This window comes from Apteryx mantelli, chromosome Z (genome assembly GCF_036417845.1).
Source record: "Apteryx mantelli isolate bAptMan1 chromosome Z, bAptMan1.hap1, whole genome shotgun sequence".
Lineage (NCBI taxonomy): Eukaryota > Metazoa > Chordata > Aves > Apterygiformes > Apterygidae > Apteryx > Apteryx mantelli.
The window spans coordinates 77957260-77983786 of record NC_090020.1 but is presented as its reverse complement, the minus strand read 5'-3'; the positions used below and the strand labels follow the sequence as shown (position 1 = coordinate 77983786).

The following is a 26527-nucleotide window of genomic DNA, read 5'->3' as shown; positions in this document are numbered from 1 at the left end:
CTATCCTCAGTCTGAGCCTTCCCTTGCCCACAGGCAATGAATCCACTCAGCAGCTCCCAGTGCTTCTCCAGACTCCAGAAAAGTAGAGGCCCTACACAATGGGGATGTGGCTGAAATAAAAGAAACAGATTTGACTTAAAACTGGCTACAGTATTTTATTGCAGTTTTAGTAAGGATAACATAGAACACTGAAGCAAAATTAAGGCAAGGGTATGGAAAAGCAAATTACGATGTCCCAGGCGGAAGCAGAAGGAATGGGAGGAAGTAGGGAGTACAAAGAGTCTAAACTCATAAGGTCAGTAGCAAGAATTTTAATACATTGATCACTTCAGTGAAAGATACTGTGTGATTAAAGAGTAGAAAAGAAACTAGCAATCTTCAAGAAAAATGAGAAGTGTTCTCTGCAGCTTTGTCAGTTGATCCCAATAATATACAAGACTTCTAAACAGATTTAAGGATAAACATTCAAGACTTAGAAATGGGATAAACCAGCATCTTTACCAAAGACAGAACATGCAAAACAAACTTGGCAGCTTTCTTGCTAATTCACTTGATTTCTAGCTCATGAATTGCAGGAAATTGCATTTATCCAGGCTTCACTGAAGTGTTCAGTATGACACCATGTGGGAAGTTATGAGTTATTTTGAAGGCAGTACAATTAATACAGGAAAAGCAAAGCAGGACAGAAATCAGTCAAAGAGCAACAGCAATTGTATTTATGGGGGATGCAGGCTGGAAGTTATTTTAGTAGTTCTTTGAGTGCTGGCTTTGGGACTATGCTTCTGTTCACTATCCCACGCAAGAAAACAAAAGAAAGTAGCGGAATATGCAGGGTGATGTGATGCTGGAAGATGCCTTGAAGGCCCAGTAGGATTGCACAATCCTAGAACCACACTGTTTGAAGGAAGACTACAATAATAAGGTAGGTTGAATGGCAGAAAGAATAAGGGACAAATGCTGACCTGTTGTTTCTTTTGTCTTAAGAACAAGGTGTCTGACTACAGGACACCCCTCCTGATAGCCTATACCTTGGCCTTTGTACAGCCACCCCATCTCCTCCCATTTGCCCCACTAGCCCAACCTGAAAGGGAAAGAAATGAAACAAATTGAGCATGTAAGGGTTAATTCTCCTCTACTCTTATGGGCTCAAGAGAGAGAAAGGACAGAAGGAAACTATTGCTATAGATGACTTCCTTTCCATGGCAAAGTTTACTGACAACTTCCTAAAAATAGAACTGACACAGGCATTTTAAAGTGAGGGTATTGACATTTTATTTTTTAAAAAGGCAAAAAATACTACATCATTTTAGTGACTGGAAATGTGTACAAAGTTACGCATTTGAAGGAATTTGTGCATTAAAGAAACAGGCTTTGAAAGAGTTTCTCTAAGGCAGTGCCATGAGACCCACAGATTCTTTCAAAACCAATACTGCTCATTTCAAATATGCTGTAATAACATGGCACTAGGAGATCCAGGGATCCTCTGATATCACAACACTGTACAGGAGCCAGGAGCCTGAACACCCAGCACCTCCAAAGAAATTCTGTGGTGAAAGGGCTGTGAGTATCAAGGCTACCCCAGTAACTCTGCAAGGTAGAAACCAGGATGCTCTGAGAGCACAATGCCATAACCTACAGCTATCCCAGGAAAATCCAACAGCATCTCAAAGCTGTCAGAGAATAGGCAGTTCCCACAAATCTTTAAACTAACTCATCCCAACCCTGATATTTAGTAACAGCTTTAAGGAGTACATTTGTATATCTTTATAAAAAACAAACAAAAACAAAACAGAAAAACACACTGTTGTAAAATTTACACGGACACATTTTAGTGACAGTGTTTTCAGTGGGACTTGGCTATTAGCCGATTGCAGTTTATATACAAAGCTGATTGATTAGAAAGGCTGCTACAGGGAGCCAAACTTTCTTACCAGGTTAGCCCGTGGCTAAATCAAGGATTTCTTTGTGTTATCTTCTGTGATGTGGCAATATTAAAAATCGTGATTAAAACATCAGGGTGCAGTGGTTTGTAAACATTTTGTCTTAATATTAAGTTAAAATCCAGTGCATTCTCACTCTGCTCTGACATTATGGATCAACTGACTGATATGGTCTTCTGGGAGTTCCTGGGAGGCAAGAAAAGTCTGGCCAATTAAAATCTTTTAGACAAGTTCACCCCTGGTGTCAAGTCATTGACTTTAGAGCTACACCAAACATGAATTTGATCCATCATGGAAACACAGGCTGATTTTTTTTTTTCCCAGGATGTAGGAGTTTCTATTCCATAGTAGCAAGGCAATTTACATTTTGCACCATTCCCACTCTGCAGATGAGAACACAGACTTGGAGGGAAGCGATTTGCCAAGCTAACACACCAGGCCAGCAACATAGCCCAGGAGAGCTGCAGATGCTGAATGCCCAGCCTGCATTGGAGGCACTGGACAGCAATGCTCACCTCTCTTCTGACTCTTACAGTCCTCAATCCCCTTCTACTAGGGAAAGATTACATGATATCTTTGCATTTGGGGAACAGCTCACAGGAAAAATGTCTAAAGCAAATACATCAGGGATGCACAAAGAAACTAGGCTAGGATATTTCAAGATGGGGGGAGGGGGAAAAACAAACAAACAAAAAAACAAAAACAACTTCCTGTTGTTCTTGAAGCTCTGACTCCTTTCTCCTCTTTGCTGACTGCAGTCCTGAGTAATGTGTGTCTGCCAGGCCTGTGTGGCAGCTTTCTCAGACCCTTTCCTTGTGCTTCACATTAGCCAGCTTGACTGTTTCCTGCTCAGAGGCAGGTGGAGAAGGTTCATCATGACATCCAATCATCAGTTGATAGACCACCACTCCTGCAATGGCGCCAAGGAAAGGAGCAACAATTGGGACCCACCACCACTGCCTACCAGTCCTGGAAAACAAAAGCAAATGCATGAGATAAGAACTGCAGCTTAGGCATTAAGATACTCATGTTTGGAGCTGGAACAAAATAAGATCTGGTCATCTCCAAACATCACCATTGACTTGTAAAAGACAGCAGCCCCTGAGTGTCCACAGCAATACTGAGGACAGATGTTGCCCTCTTTGCAAGTTCAAGTGACAAGCAATTCAAAACAGCTGCTTCTGGGACTTCCAAATTGTCTCTTAATCAAGATGGAAGAAAAGTCCTGTTGCAGTACTTAAGTTAGACACCTTCACTTCCCTTCTGCTGTCTGTGGCAGAGCATCCCTTGACAGCAGGCAGCCTGTACTGCTCATGGCTCTTGATTATCTACAACAGGAACAAAATCCAAGTCTGACTAAGGCCCTGCTTTCACTATGACTCAAAAATGATTATAGGTGATTTCAAAGAGCTCATATTGAAGGTGAACCTTAACTTCTCATGGATCCTCCTAGGTATCTTCCTTGATAGCAAAGCTGGAAACTGCCCTGCTTCTATAATTTCTTAAGAAATCAGAGCAATCAGTGTCTTAAAGATTTTTATACATTCCAAAGATACCTCATGGGTGCTAAGACTATCATACCAGAGATACCATCTACATGTGCTTGTTATTTCATCACCACCACCCCCTTTGGCCACAAGATTTATTGTCAAACACTTACCAGAACACTTCAGTGCCCCATCCAGCGATGGCTGTGAAGAGACGAGGCCCAAAGTCCCTGGCAGGGTTGACAGCATAGCCAGAGTTGAAGCCCATGGAGGTTCCAATAACAAGGACAACAAAACCAACTGTGAAAGCTTCCAGCCCTATGGGAACGGGATTGTTGTAGGGATCCACAATAGCCAAGACACAAACAATCAGGGAGGCAGTGCCAATGAACTGGAAAGAAGGGGGAAGAGAAAAACAATTTAATCCAGATTAATCTTTTAACCAAGTTATTTAGCACCCCTGAAGTCCTTTGTGTTTAGAACTCATCCTCTGGAGTGAAAGAAGAGCACTAAGTCATCCCATGGCATTATCAGATCCCAATAGACTGAGCACCCACTGGGGAACAGGGGAGTGGAACATGCTTCTCCTGGCAGCCAACAGGCTGAATCAAGCTCTCACCTTCCCCCACAAATAGAGGGGCTATGAATAGGCATTTGAACAGTCAAAGCTGCTGAAGACATCTTCTCAAATCTACTTCCAGCCTGCTACAGCTAGGCAGCTGCTCTTGGCTTTGGAGTTGGTGACAATTTCAGAGGGGAGATTGCCTCCTCCAACAGCAGCCACCCTCTTGACCTTTGGCCTGTGCAGCTGAAGTGGAACAGCAGGAGTGAGGAAGAGTCATCCTTTCTCACACTGGCTTCTCAGAGGCTGAGACCTCAGGCTTATCCCTTGTGAAGTCAAACACTTTCTGCTTTGCCAGGAGACCAAAGGTGACTAAAGACCCATAATGTCTTGTGCTCCTCTTCCTTATGAGGGGAAACCTTCCTTGTGGGCAGGGGGAAAAAAGGACTCAGAAGATCACAAACCACTGGGAGAAAACCCTAGAGCAGCAGCTCAAGCTCATTCATGCAAGAGCCATGGGAACTGTCCCCAGAAGCCCCAGAAACAAAGCCCAGACTGTCAGACTTGGCTAGTCTAGGTGTCCAAGGTTGAGCCAGCCCTGTTGTGCAGGCATCCTTGCACCATTTGCAATGTCACTTCCTCAGCACTTGGATCTTAGATGGGGCTTGCTCAGAGGTGCTATTTCAGAAGGGCAGTAAAAATACAGGGTTGTCCACTAGTGTGAGAAGGCACTTTTCACAAGAGCAAAGTGGTGTCTTTTCACTGGTGTCCTTGCCGGGTGTAATCTATTGTACTAATGTTTACTCCATTTTACACCAGTTCTCTTGCTCTAAGGGTCCTTTCTGGACTCTGCTCTCCCTGCTGGGTAGCAAGGGACTCACATCAACTCTAAAAATCTTTTTAGATGTCTTCTCTTGAAAGTGCAATTACTTCTTGGCCCTAACCAAAACAGAGGCCCAAAACCACCCTGAAAGGTTCCTCTTCAGTTGCTGGCATTCCCCCGGCACCTTCTTACCTGGTCAAAGAATCCATTCACAACGTTCAAATGCTCAGACGGGTAGGTGGCAAAGATACCAGCAGTGCCATTCTGTCCTGTTACATACAGCTGGTTTTTGCCAAAAGCCCAGATAGCATCTAGAGGTGGGGAGGGAGGTGGAGAGAGAAGAGAGAAAGGTCACTCATTTGTCATCATACAGAGAGGCACTTGCTTGGAAGATGACTAAGACATAGGCCCCATAGAGCTATGAATATTGGGACAGAACCCCCTGAGCATCCTGTTGCTACATGTTGCAAAGCCAGTTGCTGTAGAGCAAATACTCACTTGGAAAACTCAGCATGGGGTCCACCATAACACTTTGGCAGGCAGGCTCAGATTCAGATGGTCAAAGGTCCTGATCCTGCTGTTTCTTATTGGCCAGGCACCAGCAAAGAGCTAGAATCCACCCAAAAGGAAACACTAATCTGAGTCTTAAGTCCCACCAAGGTGGGAGTGCCAGTGGAGCTGCAGGAGTCAGACACCTAGGTATTGTTATGGCTCTGGTCTGCAACACTGATTAGATCTAAAACCCATTAAGTGATGAACATTGGTAAGCGCTGATTGCTTTTACCTGCTTACATTTCATGGTTACATAAGAACAGCTTTGTCTGCTTATTAGCAGTATTAGACCTTTTTCTGAACATCAGAAAGTGTTTAGTTGTCGCCACTGAATATCGTCCTGTGATTAGGAGCACCACGTGGAAAGAACAGATGTATGAGTAACTGGATTTCTAGGATCTCTTCCAAGATGTAACCAATACCCTGATAAGAGCAGGTAAAACTGTCCTACTGTCTGGAAGCTAATGCAAGATAGATGCACAAGAGGTCCAGTGTGAAATCTGTTTATTTTTTACCATGAAGGATAAATTGACTCTAGAACCATGCACAAGTATAAGATCTCCATCACTAGAAGTGTTTCATCAGCATTTCTGGAAGGTCTGTTCTCACCCAGACAGTAGCTACTAAAGGGACAATTCAGTGGTTGATCTTACAGTCATCATTATTTAAAGGATGAAGACTCACACACATTGACTATGCTGCTTGGCCTTCAGATTGATTTGAGGTGGCTTGAACCCATCACCACCATGATAACAAGAAAGCCTTGCCCGCTCTCCTGCTCTGCAAGGAAGTGCTTCTCTGATCTAGGAACCAGCCTAAGTCATTTATGAAGAACACCCCTTGTGCCCCACACACGCCAAGTTTCTGTACTTACCATAGTACAGCCCAAAGACAATGCCAGCTCCTAGGAAAGCCCCCAGTGTCTGGGCCAGGGCATAAATTGGTAGCTTGATCCAGGGCTCTCGGGCCAAGAAGCACATGGCAAAAGTGACAGCTGGGTTCAAGTGTCCACCTGCAGAAAGACTTGAGATTAGTGCATTTTTACAGGCAGAACATGGGTCTCAGATGAGCCAAGGAACACTGGTTTCCATACCAGTGTTTCATAGAAAAAGCACAACCATCTGGGCCTATTAACAATTCTCACAGTTTAAATCCAGTCCAGGCAGATCTGTAACATACCTGACACCTGTCCTGAGATCAAAATGCCGAGTGTCACCGCGAAGCCGAAGGCCAAGTTAACAGTCAGGAAGACTCCATGAGACCCTCTGCTGAGCACAGTCTGTGCAACAGAGCCGCAGCCAAACAGCTGGGAGAAAAGAAGAATGGATTAAAGTTGCTCTTCACATTTCCTGTCAGGGCCAGTTACTGACCAATGCCCACGACTGCTCTGCTTACATTTGCATGCACCACCCCAGTCCCTTGGCAGAGATGCCACAGTCAGCACCAGATCACAAGCTTTGTTTTGCAACTTATGCTAGAGGCCTTTTCCATCACTCTTGCTAGAAGCCACATCTTCTGTACTTTGGGGGAAAAATACTATAGAAATTGTGAAATTCTGCAGTGTTACTAGCTATTGCAGAAATTACTAGCTAGTAATTTCTTCTCATTTTCAAAATCCTCTGGGGATCTACCATTCTCTTATCCTTCCCTTCTCCAGATAGTTCCTGCTCTCTGCAGGGAGACCCCTTCTGTTCCCTCCTCAAGTTTCCTCAGTGGGTAGTGTATGTCCTGACCACCAGCTGAAAAATGGCTCTTCTTGGCTCTGCCTTCACCTTCTCCACACCATCCCTCTCCTCTGAGCTCTCAGATCTTTCCTAGCCCACCCATGACTCAAGACCGTCACATCTTCAGCCTTTAGCCAAAGCACCTAGCATTATCTCTAGGGACATCAGGGAAGGAGAGAGGATACTAGGGCAACTTTAGCTCCTGGCTTGCTCTCATTCTTCAGGAGGAACCAAAATGAGGGCCAAGACTGAAAGCAAGATCAGCCCACAGCTCACAGCCATTTCCGTGTACAGGAGGCTGAAAGGACTTTGATTAAACATCTAATTTTTTGGTGGCTAAGGGTAGGTGAGAAGAATCCTAACTCAGCCAGACTGTTCCCTGGACCTAGCTATTTACAGTGCAACTGTTCAGATGAGGGATCTGGGTAAGTTAGTTTTAAAAAAGCAATAACACTGGCAGGAGACAACTTTGCTAATGCCTGGAAATAAAGATATGGCTGAAGGCAGCCATATTTAGCCTGGCATTCATGGAGACTACTCTCAGGCAGCCCAGGTTGTCAGAGTGAGGGACTGGGGCTGCTTCCTTGAGCTGAGGTAGCAACAGTAGTCTCAGCCCCAAAGTTCACCACCTGCCATGGGCACTCTGACCACAGTCCCTAGCACCCCAAACCAGCTGTATCCCTCCTATGGCAAAACCAGGTAGGAATGGGGCAGGACAACACAGCTGGCCTGTCTCCTCAGTACCAAGATGGCACAGGTGCCATCAAAAAAAAAGTCACAACAGAAGCCCTTATTCCACCCACACCTATGGAGGTGGCTCCTTTGGACAAACTCACTGGATAAAATACCAGGCTGACCAACAAAACAACACTGATATTGCTGTCCAAAAGCCAGATCTGCAGGTCACCAGTTGGGAGCACAAACGCTTCATGTTACATTTACTGTATGACTGGCAATTCATTGCTTTCATCCAGGCTCCCCAAACACTCCCATCAACACAGCCAGAGGCTTGGCCTTCTGTCCAAGAGCAGGGGTACATCAAACACTGAGATGAAAATTGTTTTTTGGGTGATAAGGGGTGTGTCCTAGTAGCTAAGGGCAGATAAATATCCAGGCTCAAAGACGTTTGCTCCAGACACTCCTTCCCCAACCACATCCAAAAGCTGCCAGTCATCCTTCCTATGCTCACCTTAACAACCCAGCCCAGTCCATCCCTGGCAGCTCAGTGCTCCTCTCTTCCAGCTGGATGCCCTCCCACTAGCCAGTCTCTATTATCCACTGTGTAATTCAAGGAAGCCTGATCCTGATCTCCTGTATGCTTGTATTTTCCACTGACTCTACCTGAATAGATTCTCAGTTTACACCAGGGATTATTTCATCATCAGGTATTAAGAGCATCCTTGAACCAGAACAGGGACTCAGAGATTACAGCTTGGTCCTGGCCTGCTCCCAGAGGTCAGAGATGCTCAGAGCTTGCCTTATTACTGCTGACAATGTGCCCACAGCTACCCATCCATCTAGACTTCCTGCTTCTGTAATCTCCATCATCCCAGGATTACCCGATTGCCACAGAGGTGGCATCCACTCCTAGTGGATAAATTGCCAAATGGGCACCAGGGAGGTGGGGCTGGCTCTCTTCACCCCTCCTGCCAATACTGGACATGCCCATTCAGCCACGCACAATTCAGATCAGGGACAAAGTCAAAACACAGCCAGTTCATCCCCTCCCATCCCCTTGACAACTGATGAATTACTAATAAAGCAAACACTGCACTTGGCCTGCTGGGAAAGGAGTGGCCAGGTAGGCTGCAGGCTGATTCATGGAATGGACACTCTGTACACAGGTACCTCTTGACAAGAGGCCAGGTCCACAACACAGGGCCTCATTTGGATTAAAAAACAAAGGAACCTGTAGAACTTGCTAGTCAATAAGAGGGGGCATCCAACACTGCTCTCTACTGGGTGCAGTCAAAACAGCCCCTCCAATGTCTGCACCCTGAGCCACCAGATTAGGAAACCTAACCCTGAGCTACCCAACTGAGAAACCACAGCAGAGAAGACTCCCATGCAAAGGTAGAAAAGATGAGCCTTGTCTATTTTGCAGCAGAGAGCCATAATTCCCAGCTCTGCCCAAACCAAGGGAAGCATAACTCCTATTGAGGAAGTAAATACTGGATAATGCCCAGGGTGACATCTGTTCCTTTCCTGATCCCAGATGAGTCCCAAAATGCTTTGGACAGAGGTTTGGACAGCATATTTGGCTGTGGTGTTCCCATCTGTGGTCATACAGCCTGTTGGCATGACCAGGGAGGGAATGGGCACACAAAAGGCTGCACTGGACATTTGAGTTTGGCAGGGCTGGCTCCAGGTTCTTCCTGTTGAAGTAGGTATTTGTGTTATTCACTCTAAAAGAACTGGCAGTTCTGCAAGTGAATGGTGGTTGACTCACTAGCCACGTATTTTTTGGTTGCAGAAACCACAGAGTAAAGTCTTTCCCCTTTGTTTACCCACAGAAGTCTCCCCTTAAGCTGGAGGAATTCCAGTGCTGCCATTTCCCCAGAGTTATTCCCTGTCCTCCTCTCCTCCCATCCTACACCTGGTAATAGCTCTCCAGCTTTTCCTCAGAAAAGTCTATGGGCCATGGAAAAACACCCCAGAGCTGCTCCACAGAAGCACTACAAATATTTATCAGATGAGTCCTAAGCACTGTTTGGATTAATTCAGCATAACAGTGGAAAATCTGACCCTCAGCAGATAAAGTAAGGTGATATTTAGGGAGAAGTTTGAACTTTGATATGCACGCGTGCAATTCTACCCTGTGCCAGCAGAGTCCATTAAGCATGCGCATTCTTGTACATGGCATCCATCCATGGCATTTGACCTTTAGGAATCAGTTCAAGTCATGCTCACCCAAGCTGATGTAAGTCAGCAGAGCTAAGCTGCAGCCAGCAGTATGCTTTCACAGGTCAGTCAGGTGTAGGAGTAACTTTGACATGGTGAATTGCACCAAGCAGTTGTGTTTGGAAAGAAACAGTTCTGGTGGTTGAATTTACAAACACAGCAGTTACAGCAGCTATCAACATATATACGTAAAAATGCATGTTTGCATGGAGTGGGATTCATTTTGCTTACTTTTAGACATCTGAGTTGCATGAAAAGTCTGAGCTGGTCATCCTGTATTCCTTTCGCACTCAATGGGGAGAAATAGCAACATCAGGAAGGGAAGCCATCCTCCCGGAATGTGCATCTAGGTCAAGTCAGATGGCTCAGTGAAGGGTGCCATTTCTCTCCACTGATGTAGGGAGAGCTCAGGGCAACTAATGCTGACTTACCTCTCTCAGGCTGGGCAGAATTAATCCCATAACCCTGATAAGATTTTTTTCCTTTTGCTGTAATCTTTTGAGACCACCCCCATCACCTACAGAAACAGAGTCTGGGCCATGTAGCATGAGCACGTACTGTCATTGTGGTCTGCCATGATGCTCAAGGGAACAGACTTTCAGCCTAGGTCTACATCTTCCTGTGGCGGATTTAATTATGACCCACTTTTCCAAGTCCTTGCCCTGCCAGGTGCTCATGTTTTGCTGTATTAGTGGCTATTACAATTTTTAATCACAAGCCTTCCACCATTTGCTTCATTTCCCTCCTATTCCCTCTTCCAGACCATACTAGACAGAAGGCACTCAACATCCATTTTTAAAGCGTCTTTCTTTTCCAAAGCTTGCAGAAAAGAGTTTAGGAGCAGATAGCTTGAGTTCAAAGGCCAAGGAGGCTATACAAAGAATTCAGTATTTAATTTTAAACACATGTGGCTTTTAAGTCTATGTAATCAAAGTGAAAGTCCTCAATCAACATCACACCACTGAGTTCGGGAGACAGCAGTTCGCACCCATGAGATAGATAACTCCACCAGCTCTTGATTTTAATGACCTACCTCCAACACATTATTTTTACATTATCAGAAAAACATCTCAACCAACAGAAACCCAGGGTAGACAGGCACATGGCAGTGTATGCAGCAGTCACATGTTATACCCTTATGGCCCACTCGACAAGTTCAAAAACAGTTTTAAAGTGCTAATAAAGTGATTGCAACAGAGCATCACTCTGATGTATTAAAAGTTACTCTCATGAGAATTGAGGTGAAGGCAATGCACCCATTAACCAGGTTAATAGAAACCTACTCCCTAATTTCATTGTACTGGTTTGAGCTGATCCTGACTTACCCTGTGGACAGGGAGGGTTCTCAGTCCTCTCCCCCCATGAGCCAATTCAAGTCCTTGCATGGCAGAAAAATAGTATGGGAGAAGAGCCCCACAACCCACCCACCCACCATTTTCTGCAGGATTAGAGAGTTGAGTGGGCTCAGCGAAGGGGTGGCAAAATCCGGAGCCTGCACAAGAGGGAACAGCCAGATGCAGCAGCAGAAAAACAGAGAAAGGTAGCAAATTGATGGGCATTACTTCATGCTCAGGGAAACTTAAGCTCCATGTCTCCACTGCAGGTTTGGAGATAGGTCACCTGGCTTTGTCACCCAAGGTGGACACACCCTGTCCCCTCTGCCCCCAGTAGAGAAGGTGAGGCTGGAAACAAGAAAGTTCAAGTTAGTGAAGGCTGGTAGGAGAGGACTTTGGAGGTGGGAGGAAAAAAAAGTTGAAAAAGATAATGAACAGGCCATCTGATTTTATAAAATATTTTGATAAAAGCAGCTCTGTACATGAACCCAGGAGGAAAGTAAGCCCCAGCACTCTCCTGCACAACAGCCAGGTTTACTCTTGCTTGCTTCCTCTTTTCTTTGTTGGAGCTTTTTCACACCTTCAGGTGCACAAAAAAAAAAAAGAATGCATTTGCTGTTGAACTTCAGACAGACTGATCTCTAAATCAAGATGGGAAAGTTCTGCCAGTATAACCTAGGAGGAATGTTATTACCTGAGTTACAACTTTCCTCTTCAGCCAGAAAAAAAAAAAAAAAAAAAAAGGGATTAGGCAAGGAGCCCTCTAAGTCTACCCTAATCACATCAGTGAATGGAAAAGGCTGTTCAGACCTAGCTGCTGTCAGACCAGTTAGCAGGGGAGATGCCAAAATGGCAGCCTTGGGGGCTGGGGCAGTCGAGCTATGAGGATAGTCTGAAGGAAAAAACCCTGAGCTATCGATGAAAGATTTGAAGCATCAGACACACACGCAGTGACCCTCTCTTCACACCAGAGTAAAACTTAGAACTATCCTACAGTCGCTTCAAGGAGGAAGGCTAGGAGAGATAGGACAGAGGACTATCATTTTACAGCCAGTCCAAATACCCTCCTGGCTCCTTCCCTTCAGCTCAAAGCAAGAAACAGTTCACAACACTGCAAAAACCCTCTCTGACATTCAAGGACCCTGGCTAAGCCCCCCCATGGCCTCTTGCTGCCCTCCCCAAGGAGGAAGACCCATCCGGGTAGATCTGAAGATGGATCCATCCCAATTCACGTTTCTGTTCAAGCAGTTCAAGCATACATAACTTCCTCAGTCCCACAACTAGCGTGGCCAGGACAACCTCCACTAGCTGAGTTCACACAGCCAGGACAGGGAGCACTGTCATTTTTGCCCTTCCTTAAAGCGACTGTCTATTAAATGGTCAGGCTGGTAGACATTCATTTTGCAAAGCAAGAAAGATCTCACAGTGCGACTTCTCCTCCAGCACAGCTGGAGTCAGCGCATGCAGAAACAGCCTTACAGGAAAGGGAAAAGACAGATAGCCTATATGTTATGGCTCTTTCTGCATGGACAGCCTGTCTCAGAGCCAGGCAGTGCTGCAGGGCTTGAGAGATAAGAGGGTCTAAGGGAAGTTGTGCCGTGCGTCATCACATGCCACGACTACACAAAGCTGGGCAGACAAACAGCACTCAGCGTGAGAAACTTGAGCAACTATCAGCAGAGGAGTTGGGACATTAGAGAGCAAGTTCACTGTTTTAGTCTGTTCCCCCCAGTCACTGAAGTAAGACCACTTATTCTCCATTAATTCATAGAAAAAGGGGGGGGAAAAAAGCTGATGTTGCTCAGGTCAGCAGGCTTAAGCTCTCAGAAAGACCTAGACTCACAGTGGGGTTTTGGTCACATCAGAGTTGGACATTGCTGGGGGAAAGCTGTATCTGCACCAAGGGCAGGTCTTGGTGCCTGAACTGTCTTGTTTGTAGGGAGGAGAAATCTCCCCTCCCCTGCACAGGGACAGCAAGGAGGGACAGTTCCTGCCAGAGTTGTGAAGCACTTCAAGCCCCTCTGGTGGAAGGGGCTAGGAAGGTTCCATACTTCCGATCCCAGCTCCCCAGCACAGGCTCTGCGGGAGGGATTAGTGGAGCTCAACACATTTTCTATAGAAATATTTCCAGCCCCTCTTAAACCCTAGCAAAACATTAACAAAGCAAAAAGCCACATTCTCCAAGTGCGGCAAGTTGGGTTTGAGAAAAATCAACAGAAAGCAAACAGCAGTCATGAGAACTGCTGTGCTAACCTGGACGGCCATACAGCGAGCAGCAACTTTGGGCTCTGCAATGCCAGAAGTCAAATGAGGCTTCTTTCAATTTGGTCATCCCAGCCTCTTTGCCACTTTGGTTTCTGTGGTCTGCAGCACACTCATAACTGAAAAGTTTCCACCTAGCCACAAAGCCAAGAAAGCGCCGACAGCAGAGGGAAGAAAAAAACCACACACACACACAATCTCTGAATCATTATGCTACCTGTTTTTCATTCTTGGTGCCTAAAGAGCAGTGAATTGCAATTAGTCTGATTTGGAAATCTGTTATAACTGCAAGTTACTTCTCTCACAAATATAACAACTGAACAGAGCCAAGCTCTGGTATTTCAGGCAAGGAGAGCAAGGCAACAGATCAAGCCTTTAAGGAAGGTGCAGAGGCCCCTGCTGAAAATCTCATTTTAATGAGTTGCTACAGTAATAACATAAACAGCAAGTGATTTGGAAAATGCCTTCAGTGTTTGCATTGCTTAACTATTGCCAGTAAGTGGTGCTTCCAACTTCGGTATAAAGTTCAAGGCTAACGTACCATTCAGAAAGTACATTTTGAAGCGGGGGGGGGGGAAGTCATCTTAATCAAAGGAAATGTAAAATCAGAGTTACTATTGCTGTAACAGTAAGGACACAAGTCGCATGAGGTGCTGTACAAATTGAAAGCAACATGTAAGTCGAGAACACCTTGCCTTCACGCTACGCAGGGCTTGGCTGCCTCAGTTGGATTATTTTCTTCATCTTAAAAAAAAGGCACTATTTTGTTTTAGGTTGGGTTCTGCTTCCTTTGCCATCTTCAAAAAAAGAAAAAAAAAACACAAGAAAAAACAAGAAAACACCACCAGGTTATTTCTTCCAGGCAAAGATACTCTTTGGCCTTTCGGCGCTCTGAAATGGTTTTGCTGCCTGAGGAACAGAAAGAAGTTTGAGAGCTGCAGTCGTTATGCAAGCGAGGGGCGGGGGGGAAGAGACGTCTAATGGGAAGACTCTGAAGCCGTGCCAATATCCACGGTGGGACAAGTTTTACATTACACAGTGAAATTTCAAGTAAGCTGCACGCTTTAAACAAACCGTCTCTCTCCCTTCAGACTCAGGAAGTTGATTTCAGCACAAACTGCACCAAACCCTAAATCCATTCCCAATATTATTCTGTTCTAGACCTCTTCACGTTCAGTCACTGATTCACCTCATTCCCCCATGAGGACAACTTCGTGGACCCCATGGCTTCCCTCAGGTATTTTATTGTCTGAAGCCCATTGCAGGTGTTTACCGGACTTATCAAATGCAGCTAAATGCATTCACAGCCAGCTCGGGAGACGTGGACTTGCGCAGGATGCAAATGGTCAATTTTCCTCCAAGTAGAATCAGGATATCTCTGTCTTGGGATTCTCCAGTTCAAACTACTACCCAGCCCCTCTGACAGGGGAAAAGCCAGTTTCAAGCTCTTTTTGTTCCAAGCAGACAACATAATAAAAAGATTTAGAGGAATCCAAGCAGGACGGTTTTTTTTTTTTTTTTTTTTTGTAAAATAAAATTAAGATCAGAAAGTGTCACTTCATTAAAAGAAGAATAAACTCAGACCAGCTCCAAGGCAGAAATGGGTTGAAACAACACCCAGCAGAGCGATATTGCAGCTCCCTGCCCCAGAACCCACTTTCCTCTATGTATATTCCAAATTTACTCCATGCTGGTAACCAGGGGGTATTCACCATGTCTGAGACTTCCCCAGTTCTCCTTCAAGCCCACCCTACCTTCCCCTCCATGGGCACTGCATACCCACAGCCCTCTATCTGCTTCAGATGTTTGGGAGCTGCAGGAGATCCCAGGTCAATTTTGGAAGCTCGTTGAGACAGAGTTGAGAGTGTTGCTAAAACTAGCATTTTCTTTGCTTCTCCCTGTCTAAACCTTCATCCCAGCCCCCAGCTCAGGAAGTCCTGAGCAGTGAGGGGGATCTGCTCTTACACACACACACACCATTTAAAACTAGCAGGCATGGTGCTCCCACTTTCTCCTACTCTCACTTTTGCTAGTGCAGACTAACCTGGCTGGAAGGCACCTGCCACTATTCTCATTTTGGAGGGTAGCTGCAATTTTGAACCAAATCTTCCCCTGAACTCTGAGCAGCTCCTGGCTCCTCTCTCCCTGGGAGAGGCAAAGCTGTAGGGAGAAGTAATATCTATTGTACCAAATGATAAAATTGAAAGGAAGAATCACTTTTTTTTTTTTGGATTGCAAGACCTTCTGAAACCTCAAATGCGCAGGGCTAAAGGCTTGCCTGGTTTCTCCAGTGCACTAGCTTGGATAGCAAGAGACATTATTCCTTCTTACAAGCCTTACCTTACTTCTATCCTGAGCCTAACTGCAACAACAACATAAGTAATTCAAAGATAGCAACTTTCTATCGGCAAATCACTTTTCCATTAGCTCCTACCCACCTTAATTCCAAATAACCCCAAGAAACCAACAGGACTCGTTTACAAATCACCAAAGCCAGGTCTCTCTGAGGATAAAACCATTGCACTGTGAGAAACTGCTTTCTTTTAGGACCAGTAGCATTTTACAGGGACTTAGGGTCCCCTGTTCTTCCACACAACACTCAATAGCCCTTCTTCCTCCAAAAAAGAAGCAGCATCTTATTTTTGAGAGCACAGATAGTGCATCTGTCCTGCATTCTCTCTAGGAGCACAGGAAGCTTCCTCAAGCTTTCCTCCACTTTCAGCTCTTGCATTTGTCACAGCTTTCCCCAAACAATGCTGGCATCAATTACAAGGTGGTGTAAATCCACAGTCACTGAAGCCTTTAGAATTGCTCTGGATTTAAACCACTTCAGACAAACTTTCAGATAGTCACTGTGCAAACACCAACTTATTTCTGCTGCAATATCAACACACCAGACCCCACAGCCATCACTTGCAGCGTGTTGGGCAGTCTTGCATCTTCAAATGCAGATGCCCAAAGCTAGATATCCCTATCCCAGTTTTGCTACACTGATATTTGCTTCTCAAGCCCCTCCCCCCAAAGCATTCTGGTTGTTCACATCTGCCTTGGACTTCAAAGCAAGACAGGACCACTCAAAACAAATTAAGTCACTTAAACAGATATCAACATAAGAGCCACGCAGCTTTATTCCCTACATCCCACCCCTTTGGAACCTGAGCACTAAAACAGGCAGAAGTGTTTTATTGCCATTCATCACTTAAAAGCACGTTAAGTGACAGCTCAGCACAGCCACATGCTTGGCAAGCACAAGCTTGGGATTGGTTGCCTGTGTGGACTGGTGCGGTGGACGGTAGCCCAGCTGATAAGACCCTGGGGAACATGCAGCAAACAGCAAAGAACCTCTCAACAGTTTGAGCCCCAGCAACTTCTTCGTAAGACTCGCATGGAAAATAGAGCAAGGTGGGGGAAAAGCCTTCACTGCCCAGGTGATAATGCTGATGGTATTTTAGTGCCAAAAAATACTCTAGGGCAGGGAGAGAAAAAAGTTTTGCATGATCTCTAGCAGCACTTGCTGTTCATACAGAAGCTGCTTTACTCCCCCTGCTTTGCAGACACACCAGAGCCCCCAAACACCTGCAAAGCCCACCCCTCATCAGCAATCCTAACACTCACCCTTTAGCAACCTCCACTAGCCCTTTCCTACAGACGAGGAGACTTCTACTCCTCTAGACTCCACGTAGCAGATTGCACTGGAGCAGGGCTCACCCCAGCGCAAACTCCAGCATCAGCTCAGCTCCTTTGCCAGGACAAGTTACCTCCATACCCAGCAGTCAGAGCACCCAAGTACCCCAGTGCAGACTTACCACCAGAATCAGCGTCCCCAGGCACTCGGCCAGCGCTTGCCGCACTAGTTTGTTTCTGATTCTCAGGTGCTCCCCAATAGTAGCAAGGATGTCCTTTTGCCTCCCCATTGCAGTAAAGGTGCCTCTCAAGCTGTGTCAAGGAAAAGAAGCAGCTGGCAAAAACTCAGCAAGGGCTCTCCCCCAGCGCAGCTGCCTTTGCTTATAAATAAGTTCTGCGTTGCCTGACACACCTCCCGGGTAACCACACCCCTTCCACCCTCTCTTCAAACCCAACTTCTTATTTTTCCCTCCTTTTCAGCACAGGACAGAGTGCTGTTCTTCATTTTCTTGGTTGCTCACACAGGTGAATGAAAGATTCAGGAGGCTCAGAAGAAGGGGTTTCCTTCAGAGGAGTTAAAAAACAGGGCAAAGATGTCCATGCTTAGCTCCTGCTGTTTTCATCACTAACTGGCTAGAGCACATGGCTGAATCTGCCCCTCTCCAGCCTCACCTGAGGTCCAAAAAGTTAAATGAATAAACTAGAGTGTATCTAAACCCACTTGTGCTATCAGAGTGCGCTGCTTTCAGCTTTCTTTCCCTCCCAAGCTCACTTTAGGATGGCAAAGAGATTAGCACCCCTGTGCTGATTCAGAGGCTATAGCTGCTTTTTCAACAAAATAGTGGAGCAGGAGGGTTTGGTCCCCCACACTCGTACTGTGGGCTGAGGCCAAGGCAAGTCCCGACTCCAGTAATCACCCCAGTTAAAACTGGTCTCATGAAGCAAGACCAGACCTCTCCTCAGCTCAGAGTCCTGGATCAAAATGCTGGACCTAGTTCCAAACTGTGGTGTGTTGTCACCATTTCTTTCTCCCTCCCAGGGCTTTGGGAGAGCATTTGCAGCCCAGTCCCCATGAAAGCTGAGAGGAAAAGCCATGAGAGATCCCTGCCCCGGAGCCGATCCCTCCTCATGAAACCTCAACAGGGGGCTCATGCATCAGGGCATGAGCAACTTTTTGGGGCCATGCTCTGAGCAAGGCCTCTGGAGCGATCATTCCTGGGACCACCAACCTGGCCCATTTCACTGAGCCTTGCAGGAATCAAGCACTGCTCCCCTTTCATCCTCAGTAATGTCATATATTACCCATACATTACCATTTTTTAATGTCATATATATGCCCAAATTTATGAGACTGTCTGAGTGAAAGCTGTCCAGTCTGTAGCAACTAGGGTGAAAGCTAGTAACAGAGGACACATATCACTTTGGCATCTGGTTTCTATTAAGAGAGCAGTAAAAATTCCCTGGGCTCATTGAGACTTGATGCAGAACAGAAAAACTGAATTTGCAGGACTGAAAGAGACCCCTTTCCTGGATTTGTTTCCCCACCTCCTCTGCAAAGCCACAGATTCCTGGCTTTTCCTCTTCCCCTTATTTAACCATCAACCTTCCTGCCAGAAAAGCAGAGCTTTTCAGTGCAATGGTGAATAGACCTTTATTCAGTATAGAAACTGCAGCCAGACTGAGAAACAGAGTCAGGGATGTAGTTAAGAAGGGAATAATGTTTAAGGAATCAAATGCAGGGACGCATTTGAGGTCCAAATGTAATTGCAGGAACAGGAAACATTTCTCATTACTTTACGCTTAGACACAGTCTAGTATCACTGACATGGGCAGAGTCCTTCGAACTCCAGCACACATTCAACCAGCCCCATGCACACTTGCTAAGGCTGTGATTTATAAACCAGTGCTCAGGACACCCATTTTTTCTCCCCCTCCTTCTCTCTTGCCCTCAGGCTCTTGCTGCAAGTCACACGAGCCATGGAGGATCCATAACCACTCCTCTGCCTGAGACTTCCTTCTGTCTGTTTTATACTCTGCTCTGTGTTCTTCATCCTGACTTTGTCTGGAAGCCATCACAGCCAGAAATGTTGGGTTTTTTTCTTTTTGGCAGTTCCCAAGCTGAGATCTGTGGGCTATTTTGCCATTTGTTGAATCGTCACTGTGTAGGTGCTGTGTTCTGTAATTTAGATTTATTTAGATGTATTTCCTTCTCTGGTGGTGTCCTGCAGGGTGCAAGCGATAAGACCAGAGAGATCCTACCGAGGAGTAAGAGGTACAGGGAGATGTGACGTTCTCCAGGTAGGCAGACACATGTCCCCATCACTGTAGCATCTGCTCCCCATTGGCTTTGAGTAAAAGTCCAGGGGACAGAAATTTCCTCTGTGCTGTCCTAGTGAAGTGGTAATAGACCTACTGGGGAAGGGAGGGGAGATGTTTAGCCTGCCAGAGTGATGATAGAAGATGGGGTAACACAGCATCAAAGTCAGTGCTTGGGAAAGTCTAGACAGGAGCAAGCCTGGGGAATCGGGATGGGGTGGGTGCCCTGTGACTCACTGCCTGACCCTGAGCTAATCCCTCACCTCTCCACACCTCAGTTTCTCCATCAGTGAATTGGAGAGATTGACACCGGATTCCCTTCTTGGGGTGTTGTGAGGGTGAATCATCACAGCCCAAGATTCAACAATTTACAATGAGCAATAAAGGCTTAAACAATTGCTTTCACAACAGCCAGCCATGTTATTATCTAGGAAAAAGTTTGAGTAAGGGGCAGTGGTGCAATTTTGGAAGAAGAGAAAGATCTTTTCAGAAGCAATAATTAATCAAAGTGTGGGTAAGTGTTGAAAGGCCCTGATTCTGGCTCTTCTCTGTGCCAAGGCTGGAACTGTCCCACCAAACCAAACAGCTGGCATCCAGGGACACATGATCTAAGCACAAAAGAATTAAATATGTGTGCCAACAACAGTTTCTCAAAGAAGTTCATCTACCCCAGTACCTGGTGCCCAGGGTACCAATACCCATCCTTGTGGTTAGAAGAAGTCCATGGGTCAGTAGGTGTATACAAGAAAGGCTGTAGCAGTAAGACTGACACTAAGGCAGACCCCCAGGGCTGCTGTGCCTTCCTAGCACTCACTGGAGATGGCAAGATGTCCACCCCTTTAGCATTGCCTCGCATGGACATTTAAGACAGCTCTTTCACCGCACAAAGATTTGAAAGAAGGACATTTCAAAGCTTCTGTCACAAGAACTCATTCTTGTGAAGTTTCCCTTTGGAAGATACCTCTGACCATCTTCCCCTTTCCATGATCCACTTGACAGAACATTATGGTGACATGTTGGGAAGATTTCCTTTAAAAAAAATTATAGCTTGCCTAGCAAGGCAGGGTAGGGAGTGCATGAATAGGAAGTTTAGAAGCTTTCTAAATGATTCTAGCTGGAGGGGTTGAGTGCAATGATTTCAACATCCTGCCTTGTATCTCAAGATTTGCTGAGGTAGGTGTTCATTTCATGTCTGGGTCTGCACAGCCCTCCATCCTGAGTTAGAAAATTGGGGAGCTTCTTCCAGGGAACAGTACTAGTCTACACAGCTGAGGGTCAGCTGTAGTGATTGTTGACCACATCTGTGTTTGGAGAAACTTAAGGTGAAACTGCAATCCCAATTTAGGCTCCTTAGACATCCAGGAGAGGCCTGAAAGTTGCCAAACTGGGTTTACATTTTAAATTACAATTTAATAATGGGAAAATTCCTTAAAATACCTGGAAAAATCTCTGTATGAAGTTCATTGCTCAGGATCCAGCAGAGCAAAAGCTGACTTGGACATCAGTCTTTACACGGTGTCATTCAGTAGGATCCCAAAGGGATAGATCCTCCACAGTTATCTTGGGAGATGGGCCCACAGCCTGTTCCCACTGGTGGTTCCTTGTCACATCTGATTCTGTCCAAAGGCTGGTCCCAATTTACTGGGATAAACACTGTCCCTCAAGTGGCATTCTTGCAAAGATGCCATTTTCCAGTATACACAGTTGCATACCAGCATAACTACTATACAACGGAAAAACAACAATTGCTCCTGAAGAAATCTTTCGCTACTGATGTATTTGAAGAAGCCCTTCTTGCTGTCCTTGACATCTCTCGCCAGATTGAATTCCAAACGGGCCTTAGCCTTCCTTGTCACATCCCTGCATGCTCTGACAACGTTCCTATATTCCTCCCAAGTGGCCTGTCCCCCTTTCCACTTTCTGTAGACTTCCTTCTTCTGGTTGAGTTTTGCCAGGAGCTCCTTGCTCATCCATGCAGGTCTCCTACCTCCTTTGCTTGACTTCCTACTCATAGGGATGCACCGCTCTTGAGCCTGGAGGAGGTGATGTTTGAATATTAACCAGCTCTCTTGAACGCCCCTTCCTCCTAGGGCCCTAACCCATGGGATTCCTCTGAGTAGGTCCCTGAAGAGGCCAAAGTTTGCTCTCCTGAAGTCTAGGGTTGCGATCCTACTTAGTGCCCTGCTGCCTCCTCGCAGGATCCTGAACTCCACCGTCTCATGGTCACTGCAGCCAAGGCTGCCCCCGACCTTCACATCTTCCACCAGTCCTTCTTTGTTTGTTAGTACGAGGTCCAGCAGCACACCTCTCCTTGTTGGCTCCTCCACCACCTGGGTCAAGAAGTTGTCACCAATGCTCTGCAGGAATCTCCAGGACTGTTTGTGCCTAGCTGTGTTGTCTTTCCAGCAGATATCAGGGTGGTTGAAGTCCCCCATGAGAACCAGGGCCTGGGATCGTGAGGCTACTTCCAGCTGTCTGTAGAAGGCCTCATCGACTTCCTCTTCCTGATCAGGTGGCCTGTAGTAAACACCCACAACAGTGTCACCCATGCTACCCTGCCCTTTAATCCTTACCCATAAGCTCTCGACTCACTCTTCATCCACCCCTAGGCACAGCTCAATACATTCCAGTTGCTCTCTCACATAAAGAGCAACTCCACCACCTCGCTTTCCTGGCCTGTCTTTCCTAAAAAGCACGTAGCCATCCATGACAGCACTCCAGTCATGCGAGCTATCCCACCATGTCTCTGTAATGGCAATGAGATCATGGCCCTGCGACTGCACACGGATCTCTAGTTCTTCCTGTTTGTTCCCCAAGCTGCGTGCATTGGTGTACAGGCATTTCAGAGAGGTGATCGAGCATGCAGGTTTCCCAGGAGGGGTAAAAGAGGATCCTCCATAGCCACATCCCATGCGCACTTCCCTGGCTGCATTCACCTGCTGGAGGCATCCCGACTTGAGCTGTCTTTTGCCAACTACCCTGGCATTATAATTCTCCCCTTCCCCCATCTTTCCTAGTTTAAAGCCCTCCTTACCAGGTTGGCCAACCTGTTGGCAAAGACACGCATGCCCCGCTTAGTGAGGCGAATCCCATCTCTCCCAAGCAGTTGTCAATCTTCAAACAGGGTCCCATGGTCGTTGAAACCAAAACCCTGTCGCCAACACCAGCGATGCAGCCAGTCATTAACTTGGAAAGTTCGTCTCCTCCTCCTCTCATCCATCCTCCTCACTGGCAGGATTGAGGAGAAGATGACCTGGGCTCCCAGACCCTTGACCACCATCCCCAGAGCTCTGCAATCCTGCTTGATGGTTTCCAGTTTGCCCTTGGTGTCATTGGTACCCACGTGGAAGAGCAGCAGAGGGTAATAGTCTGACGAGTGGACAAGCCTTGGCAGTCTTTCTATGATATCTCATGTGAGCCCCGGCAGGCAACAAACCTCTCTAGACAAGAGGTCAGGTCGGCAGATAGGTGCCTCCGTCCCCTGCAGCAGGGAGTCCCCCACAACAATCACCCGCCACTTCTTCCAGGTGTTCCCGCAAGGCACAGGGTCTGTTGTCCCAGTTACTTCCCTTGCAGCTATGTCCAGCTCCTCCTCATCCTGGAGGGCACTAAACCTGTTCTTCAGTTGCAAGTCCTCAGGAGGAGTAGGAGCCTTTCTCCTCCTACAAGAAGGGAGCAGTTTCCAGCTGCCTTCTACGGTGTTATGATGTACCGTTTCACACGGCACAGAGCCCTCTGGCAACTCCACTGCTGCAGGGGGTTGGGACTCCTGGAGCTGTACAGTCTCCAGGAATACCCTGTCTACCTCTTGCTCATCTTCTCGGATGCTGCGCAGCCTACTGACCTCCTCCCGTAACTCCCTTACCTGACGACACAACTCGCCAACAGCAGCACACCTCCTGCAGGAGAGCTGACTGCCAGCCCAGGCCTCCCGGAGAGGCCCCAAGCACTCCCTGCAGCCTGAGACCTGTAGAGCTGCATCTGCTGTCAGAGGGTCTGTCTGGGTACAAGCCTCTGACACAGTCGATGCAGTGACTCCAGCGGCTACTGGGGAATGTGCTCTGCGGCATGTCATGACCATACCTGAGGAAGCGTACACCAGAGGGATCAGAAACGAAGGTGCCTTCTTGCGCCCTTCTGCGCGAACTGCTGCGTCTGTTCGCTGCCTCTGTTAGCTGCACTCCTGAACTGTAAAAGCACCTTCGAAGCAAACTACACTGTCTATCTCTTATGGCTTCAAGGCTGTCTAAGGGCTTTAACCACCAGTTCACCAGGATGCTCCCTATATCCACCTCTGTAAATGCAAAGTGTGCTTGCCTACATGTGTCACAAGTGAGAACAGCCTGCCATGCTCTTTGGGACATTCAGTCCTACAGCTGATTTTGCCTTAGCCTGAATCTTGGGGGAATTTCCATCCTGGCCTTTTTTTTTTTTTTTTCCTCAGATAGCTTACGTACAAAACATCATCCTTAAGCAAACAGGCATTAAGGAACTGCATTGTAATGGGCATTTCTTAGATTCCATAATGCAACAGGTATTTGGCATGGACAAGCCACCTCAGGAGAACACCTGTGGTTGTGGAAATAACAGGGCTATAAACAGCAGGGCTGAACCGTTCAGTGGATGCAACAGCCAAAGTCTGAAGAGATATAAGCACCCACCTCTCACTTTACCAGGGGAGTCCGTGTCCCAGAGGGAGGGAAAATGTCCTTTATGTAACAGCTCCTGTACAGACAGACATCAGCAGGCATGGGACACCAAGCAGTTTGGGACCATAGCTTTTTTAACCGGATCTAGAGGCTTCAGCAAAGGCTCAGGCCTATGGGTGAGGAAAAGCAAAGAGCATTAATGCTGTTCTGATGAAAGCCACTGTCTGTCCATCCCTCCTCTTGCATGGAGATATGCTGGGGCTAGACTGACTCTGCAGCTCACCTGGAATGTCCCCAGGGTGAAGAGCCAACATTTCCTTAGAAAAATGTCCTGGCCTCTTTTTCTTGGTCCGCTCAGATGGAGTGGAAACAGGGCTTTACACACTGAAAGCCCTGAAGAGAGTCAAGAAATGTAGAGGCCAAAATAGAATTTAGCAGATATTCAGAATTTCAGTCCTAAACTAGAAGCACTGAAATGTGGCTAATTCTGTGCCCAGGAATACATCTGTTAGTTTCCACGTGTGGACGAAGCAAATCCAAGTCCTAGTTTGCTTCATGAACCAAGGTGAAGGTGGGTTTTACCTTTAGAAACCATTGTCAAATCAAAGCAGCTTGCAAAGGAGAGGTCCTCGGAGTCTTCCAAACCCAGTCTCCTCTCCAGCTCCTGGGATCCTAAACAGATCTGCCCTCTCCAGCCCCCCAAACACATATCACTACACTAATCCCAGTTTAGAGATTGGGGTGCACCAGTGGCCCTGGCTCAAAGGCAGACATTCGAGGGCACAGCAGGTTGTGCAGAGAAGCCAGCCCTGAGGCTACAGGAGCCCCATTGCTCCCCTCAGCATGGAGGGCAGGCAGGATGGGGAAATCAGAAACACCCCTGCTCCATCCTGCCACTGCCAAGACCAACCAGCAGAGACTTTCTTGTGAGTCACTGGTGCTTTTGCATCCAGCAGGAGGGTTTGCCAGCAGCTCCCGGCTCCAATTGCCCCTCCCTGGGGGCCTCCAAGCCACACTGGTGAGGGCAGGACAAGCAGGGCGCCAGAAAAGCAGCACTTGCAGGGGACCAGGTGGAGTAAAATACAGAGTGTGTTGAAGGGACAGAGAGGGGATCTTCTCCCTCTGCCTACAGAGCAGTCTCATCTCTCCATCCTAAAATGCAGAGGGCACAGCTCCTGCCATCCTGGCAGCTCTCTAGCTCCTGGCTGCAACGTTCCCTGAAAATCCCAATAGTGGAGTCCCATCCCCTCCATCTCTTGTTTGCTTACAGACCAGAAATAAAGGAACAAGAAGGTGACAATAGCAACAACGAGTCAGGGAGCTCAAAGACCACACAGAGGAGGGGTGGTTGCCCTACCCTGGGCTGGCAGCTGCCCCAGGTCTCCCCATCATGGATGCTTTGATGCACTATGTATTTTGGGGGTGGTAGGAGGCAGGCAATGCTGCCAAGGTACCAGAACACCACCTCTACAACACTAGTGGGAGCTGGTATCTGGCCACGCAAACTGCTCTGAAAGCCACTTCCCAGAAAAATCTACCAGTGAAAGTCTGTCATGGGCGGCTGGGGCTTCCCATGAAGGAGCTTTCTGTCCTCCAGGGAGAAGCAGCTTCTCTCTTGCTTTGCCTGTTAGCCTACACAAAGATGTACCCATTCTTAAACCTAGCTGGGGCATTCATTCAGCCTTGCAAAATAGTTTTAAGAGGCACCAGCCCCAGCTCCACACATGCTCTCCCATCCCTCCCACAATGAATACACTCAGCTGGCAGAAATGATGATGTGCAGAGGGAGGGAGTGGGGTTGGCATGGCTGCCACGCCACTCATTCATTCCTCTTCCTGGCCTGCTGCAGTTGGGAGGCAGCAAGGGAAGGGTGGATGGGCAGAGGAAACCCAGCAAGATAGCCCGATGTGGACCATGGTGAAGGAATAAGACACGCCAGTAGTTTGTGGGAGGTTTCCCTGAAGGATATACCATAAAGAATTGGTTCCAGCTGCTGCCAAAGAAATCAGGAGAAATCTGAACTGGAGGCTATTATTATCCTATATAGGAAGCTTCCTGCACCTCCAAGAGAGCAAAGGTGTGTGCAAGGGGCAGGAAAAGGAGCAGTCCTCATTCCCCGTACACAGAAGTGGGGGGCATATCCTAGAGGAGGCACGATGTCTTTACACCAGCTGTGTCCCAGGAGGAAGGTGCAGACATATACTCAGGCTAAACAACCCAGTGGGTCACTCCAAGGTGGACCAGAGCAAGCCCTGCTGATGGCAGCCTGGGAAATGGGGCCAATTGCTGATAACTCTTCTTGCGAGCTGAATCTAGAAGGGAATTAATTTTTACTCAGTGAAATGGAATTTCA

The 26527-nt window shown here is 46.9% G+C and overlaps 1 protein-coding gene across 1 annotated transcript; it reads right to left on the bottom strand.

Moving 5' to 3' along the window:
• Window positions 1–479: 479 nt before the first annotated feature.
• Window positions 480–17583, bottom strand: AQP3 (aquaporin 3 (Gill blood group)). The gene is made up of 6 exons (XM_013943364.2): window positions 17392–17583; window positions 6544–6670; window positions 6239–6376; window positions 5005–5123; window positions 3601–3818; window positions 480–2909 (listed from the first exon to the last, which is right to left on the bottom strand). Exons 1-6 carry the CDS (start codon window positions 17497–17499, stop codon window positions 2741–2743), a joined length of 879 nt encoding a protein of 292 aa, XP_013798818.1. The 5' UTR covers window positions 17500–17583; the 3' UTR covers window positions 480–2740.
• Between the last annotated feature and the right edge of the window lie 8944 nt (window positions 17584–26527).